Source organism: Perognathus longimembris, chromosome 1 (assembly GCF_023159225.1).
Source record: "Perognathus longimembris pacificus isolate PPM17 chromosome 1, ASM2315922v1, whole genome shotgun sequence".
Lineage (NCBI taxonomy): Eukaryota > Metazoa > Chordata > Mammalia > Rodentia > Heteromyidae > Perognathus > Perognathus longimembris.
Window position 1 is genome coordinate 79,284,998 of NC_063161.1, and position 6,073 is coordinate 79,291,070.

The 6,073-nt window shown below is 55.4% G+C and overlaps 1 protein-coding gene across 1 annotated transcript; it reads right to left on the reverse strand.

Annotated features, from left to right (window-relative positions):
- Positions 1-1,722: 1,722 nt before the first annotated feature.
- On the reverse strand, positions 1,723-3,143 carry Foxl3 (forkhead box L3). Its single transcript, XM_048351404.1, has 3 exons — positions 3,037-3,143; positions 2,325-2,493; positions 1,723-2,100 (listed from the first exon to the last, which is right to left on the reverse strand). The coding sequence occupies exons 1-3, from the start codon at positions 3,141-3,143 to the stop codon at positions 1,723-1,725; spliced, it is 654 nt and encodes a 217-aa protein (XP_048207361.1).
- Between the last annotated feature and the right edge of the window lie 2,930 nt (positions 3,144-6,073).

Below are 6,073 nucleotides of genomic sequence, written 5' to 3' on the forward strand. Positions count from 1 at the left end.
AGTGGGTGGAAGGCTGTGGCTGGCTGGGCTTGAGGGCCAGGGAGTGAACATCTCACCCTGTGTGGTCTTGAAGTGGCCCTGGTCAGACAGCATCTAGCCTCTGCCCACAGCAATCCTCTTCTCCAGTAGGTTTACAAGGGGAAATGTCAGGCCTTCTGAACAGAAAGCAGCCAGGTGCTGGTGGCTCATGCCTGAAATCCTACTCAGGAGGCTGAGATTGAGGATCACGGTTCAAAGCCAGCCTACACAGAAATGAAGCCAGACCAAAGTGACTCTTTCTTATGGCTCTGATTAGACCCTCTAGCCTACCCAACTTTGTTTCTTGAAAGAAAGCAAGATTGTAATAATTAATAATTCCTAGTCCATATAGCCAACTTCATTTGGGTGTTTTGTTTCTTGTTTTCACAAAATTAGCCAATCATCTATCACTCTAGTGAATCAGATTAGGTTATAATCCATACTAATGTTCAAATTAAGTCATGGGAAGCAATTAACTGCGCACACACACACACAAAGGGCTGGTGAAAAATGATAAGGTTGGTCAAATAGTTTCACTGTACATAATTGTGTGTTTTTCTAATTGCTCATCTCTACGCAGTAATTAAATCATTTACATTTCAAATGGAGTGTGCCCACCTCCAATGCTAGTAATTGTGTGACTGAATGTGGCTGGGCTGTTAGGAGAAGCCTTGCCATCCGCCATCCACGGAGGCAGGCTGCTTTTGGGACTCAGCTGTTGGTGAATAAGGGCTGGCTTCCTTCCTAGAAAAAAGCCAAGAAATGGGGCTTTGTTCCCAATGTCCCCACTCATTTAAATTTGAGATCCTCCCTTCCACATTTTCTTCTTTTTTGTATATAAAATGTAAGAGAATGAAAGCTGATGGCTCACGCCTGTCATCCTAGCTACTCGGAGGCAGAGATCTGAGGATCGCAGTTGGAAGCCAGCAGGGGCAGGAAAAGTCAGTGAGATTCTTCATCTCCAATTAGCCATCCCAAAGCAGGAAGTAGAGCTATGACTCAAGTGGTAGAGCACTAGCCTTGGGCACAAAAGCTCAAGACATTGCCCAGGCCCTAAGTTCAAGCCCCAGGACTGGTGTACACACACACACACACACACACACACACACACACACACACGCGCGCGCGCGCGCATGCGAAAGACTTGTAAAACCTTTACCAAAACACTCTGCCAACAACACAAGAAAGAGTTGTCACTTTTGATCACGTTATAACACAGACATGATCCTAAACCTGGGGAAAGGTTAATTAACAGACACATGACCTTATTTTACCTTATATTTTTAACCCAGCCTGAGCTTTTAGCCTCCTCAGCATGCTGTCAGCCCTGGGATGGGTTTGTCTGGGGAGTCACTTCTCACACTCCACCAAGGACGAAATGCTACCTAACTTCAGAGCACAATGTGGAGTTTTGACTCTTCAGAGCAGCTGTGAGCTTGAGATCCACAGCCAATCCTGAGGCCAAGCAGAACTAAGCTGGGCTCCCCCTGCAAGAAATCTCTCTCTCTCTCTCTCTCTCTCTCTCTCTCTCTCTCTCTCTCTCTCTCTCTGAGTGTAAAGTCACAACATTCCAATCAGTCACCTCTCATCTTCCCCCTTTCTTTCCTACCTAGGGTCTGGGGGAGTAACTCCCCACTTTCTTAGCTGTAGGTGGGATGATCCTGTAGTGACCCCAGGGACAGCCTCATCTCCTGGGCCTCCCCCTTATGCAGCCCAAAAATGGAGGCTCATTGTCTGGGGCTCCAGCGGGGGGCCTCGGGCCTCCTGCGTGAGACAGGGCGACCTGAGCGTGGGAAAGGGGTTGGGGGAGGAGAGGATGTAATCGATGCTGAATTTGATGTCTCTGTGGGCGCCAACAGGGCTGGCAGGAGCCGGAGGCTCCCCGCACGGGATGCCATTGCTCTTGGGGGACCCGCGCATCTCTGGTTCTGGGGGGCCAGGGGGCTCCTCGCGCTTGAGGCCGCGTCTCCTGCGTCGCCGACGGAAGTTGCCATTCTCAAAGAGGTCCAGGAGGGACTCGCAGCCGCCTGCAAACGTCCAGTAATTGCCTTTCCCTTTCTCGTGGCCCTCGGTCCGTGGCACCTGTGGGACGCGAGGGGCTCAGGGCGGGGTGGGCTCCATGGGTGCTCCCGGGCCTTTGGGGGTGGTGTGGGAAGCGGGAGTCGCCTCAGTCCTGTTTACTAGAACTTTCCAGCAGCTAGCTGCTCTTGGTGACGTTCCCTCCCCACCCGCAGGGACATACATGGCCCAGGGGTCCCCAGGCCGATGCCCCTCGGGGGTCCCCGGGTGGCTGGGGGTGGGCTCACCTTGACGAAGCAGCTGTTGAGCGACAGGTTGTGGCGGATGGAGTTCTGCCAGGCGCGCTGATTGGCGCGGTAGTAAGGGAACTTGCGCATGATGAAGTCGTAGATGCCCGACAGGGTCACCCTGCCTGCGGGGCTCTGCTGGATGGCCATGGCGATCAGAGCGATGTAGCTGTGGATGGGGCGTCAGGCAGCGCTGGGCAGGGCGACGGGGCACCTCCTCAGAGCTCTAGGCTCCCCCAGAACTCTGAACCCCCCTCAGGTACTCCGGAGGACCCCAAGTGCTCTGGATCCCCCCCCCCCCCAGTCACGAGAGCTCCCCCAAAGCGCAGGAGCCCGGCCAGCGACCCCCATTCCTCAGCCTTCGGGAGCCACCCACCCCCTCTTCAGGACTCCAGTAGGGTGTGGAGGTGCAGAGTGAGGGGCTCATGACCCCTCAGGTTCTCAGAGTGAGAGGTTCATGACCTCTCCCCGGTGCTCAATGCTTTCCACGCCCATCCAGACCCCAGAGTGCTCTTAGGATGTGGGAGACTCCATTCTGACTGCCCCACAAGCAGAGTGCGCGAATCTCTCCCTCGCTAACCCCAAAATGTGCTCACGAACACCTCCGGGAGGCAAACAACCTCCGTTCCCTTCCATCCAGGCCAGTTTCCGGCAACCTCTTCCCCCCCCTCCCCCAGGGTCCCCAACCCCCGTCCTCCTGCCCAGCGGTCACCTGTACGCGGGCCGCGTGAGCCGCTTCTCCTCGTCGGAGCTGCAAGCAGGGTAGTCGTCGGCGTCGTCATTGAAGCAGTTATAGGGGTACTGCGAGCTGTCGAACATCCTGGCGGGGCCTGAGTTCCGGGGACCGCCGCCGCCTCTTCCGCGCAGCCCGCCAGCCGCGCGCAGAGCCGCGTGCGTCCTCCCTGCAGCCGGCCGGCGGCGTCTGCGCCCAGGCAATGGGGAGCCTGGGCTCCGGGGGTCCCCAGTGAGCCCCGCCCGGATCGCTCGTCCAATCCCGGTGCAGGGGAGGCCCCAGCCAGCGGCAGAGCGGCGAGTGGAGCGGGCTGTGTGGGGGACCCTGTGACCCGCAGGGGAGGGGGACGGAGGTGGGGACACCGTGGGTGGTCGCCGAGGCTGGGGCTGAGCGTCCTACAGCTCCAAACCGGGCTCCTCACAGCCTCTGGACTCGGGGCTCCCAGTCGCGCCGGCCGCGTGCGCCCTGGGCGCGCCCGGGACGCACAGGGACACTGGTCCTGTGCGCAGACACAACGGCTCGGAGAAGTCCTGTTAGGGGACAGGGGCTCAGGTCAGCCGAATGCTTTCTGCCCTGGAGCTGAGGCCACGTGGGTCCAGGTGCCTTGTTTGGATCTCTGCCTCCCCGGACTGCATTATTCCTTGCCACTCCAGAGACCCATTTCTCAGCGTCTCCTCCAGCGCTCTGTGCCCTCGCGCGGCGCTCATTCCTGCCCAGGTGGAGGCCTCTTCTGGTCTGAGGATCCTGGGTAAAGGGTCTGCCCTCCTGGGAGGGGGCTGTCTCTGTCATCAACTTAGCTGCCAGAGATCTGGTGCCCAACCCCATGTTATGGTTCCAGGATGGTAGGTACAGGTAGAGTGCAGAGGATAAGAGGTAGAATTGTGAGTGAGTGTGTGTGTGTGTGTGTGTGTGAGAGAGAGAGAGAGACAGACAGACAGACAGACAGAGACGGAGACAGAGACAGATAGAGACAGAGACCGAGAGTCAGTCCTGACCTTGAACTCAGGACCTGGGCACTATCCCTCAGCTCTTTTGCTCAAGGCTAGTGCTCCACCACTTGAGCCACAGTCCCACTTCTGACCTTTTTTAAAACATAGTTTACTGGGGATAAATCCCAGCTTCTTGAGTAGCCAGGGTTAGAGGTATGAACTATAGATGCCTGGCTGAGAGGTGGGGTCAATAAGACCCCCCCCCTTAAGGGGGCCTGGACTTCAGAGTGGACGTATGTATTTTCCAATAGTTGCACAAGTCAATTGACAGCTGTGTCTGTGAGCTTGGCGGAGGCAAGAAGAGTGCAATTTTTCCTCTCTCAAAATCCCCCCATCACAGCAGTTCCTGGGCTCTGAGATGGTCCCGCCCCCAATCCTTCCCCCTGTGAGCCAGCCACTCAGGAGCTCCTGGAGCTGCCCAGTGTTTGTGGGAAAGAAAGGCCCACTGGCCTGGCTCCTACATCTAAGGGTCCTCCTTGAAGGAGAAGCCTGCTGACCCAGATCCCCCAACCACAGAACCTGGGCAGTGGCAAAGAGACACGAAGTGCCTCTGTCCCTTTGCTCTGGGCATGGGTTGACCTGGCCCTGGGCCCCATTTAGTGACAGCATTGTCCCTGTCATCAGAGGTCAAAATTAAATGCAGGAGTACAGAATTATAAACCATCAGAGCCCTGCTTGAAAACAGATAGTTTATTTTTTTTTAAATGGAACCTAAACTGGGTACTGGTGGCTCATGCTTGTAATCCCAGCTACTGAGATCTGAGGGATCGAGGTTCAAAGCTGACTGGGGTGGACAAATCCAAGAGAATCTTATCTCCAATCAATCAGACAAAAAAATAACAAAAGTGGAGCTGTGGCTCAAGTGGTAGAGTACCTTCCTTGAGTGAAAAAGCTAAGACAGTGCAAGACCCTGAGTTCCAGCCCCACTCACAGAAAACAAACTATGAAGGTCCCTCGATGCCCTAGACCAGGTAACACAGGAAGTGAGTATGGACAGTAGTCTGTAGCCAGGACTACAACCACATACTACCATTACCAGCTTGTTGTTTGATATGGGGGGGGGGGTTCTCACTTTTTTTGTCTAGGCTTACCTTGCACCTTAACTCTCCCATCTCTCCCTCCTGCATAACTGGGCCCGGTGCATTTTGTGAACAGCAGTGTTAGTAACAACCATGTCTACCACATCTTTTTTTCTAAGCTCAGTGGTTTATGTGCATCATCTTTCAAACTCTTGTGCAATAGAAAGCTCCTGTTACTGGCTTAGTAGAAAAAAATCTGTATCTATCTCCTAGATAAAAACCTCTGACAGGCCCAGAACACAGACCACGTGACTGTTGAGGGCTTTAGACATGGAGCCCTTTTCTGCTTTTACTCTGCTTTTACTCCATGAATAGGGGAGGCAGCCAGCCCTGCCCCTTGCAGGACAGCCAGCCCTGCCCAACTTGGGCAGCCTGAGTACAACAGGCCCATGGCAGTGAGCTGGGGCTGGGGGTGTCCTGGCCCTTCCCCCACACCCAAGGGGCTGCCTGCTGTGGGCTCTGACTCCTGGGGTGACAAGATCCCGCCTCACCTGAGAAAGGTACAGAAACAACACAGAGGTCCTGAGCCAGGCTGAGTGTCTCTGGCGTCTCAGATAGGTACTGTTTCCATGGGTGCCTTAGAGAGGAGAGGCTAGAGGGACCAAGGCTGCAGAGGACAGAGGCTAAGGGAGGAGTTGGCTAGGGTTCCTGGCATGGGAAGGAGGACTCTCTGTGGGTTCTGAGTGGGGAGAGGTGCAAAGAGGCCACCAAATGGCCTCCTGTTGGAGGAAAGTCTCAGGATGGAAGGGGGTGTCAGCTTGTGGAGGCTCAGCCTTCCTGCTTTCCTGCCTCCACCTGGGGACATGCTATGGTGAGAAGTAGGGAGGCAGGAAGGAGCCATGCAGCCTGGGTTGTGGAAGGGAGCATGGTGGGCCTGGCCTTGCTGGGTGGGTCAGTGGGGGGATCTCAGGAAGAGAGCTGAGGCTGATCTGATGCTGTTCTCATGGT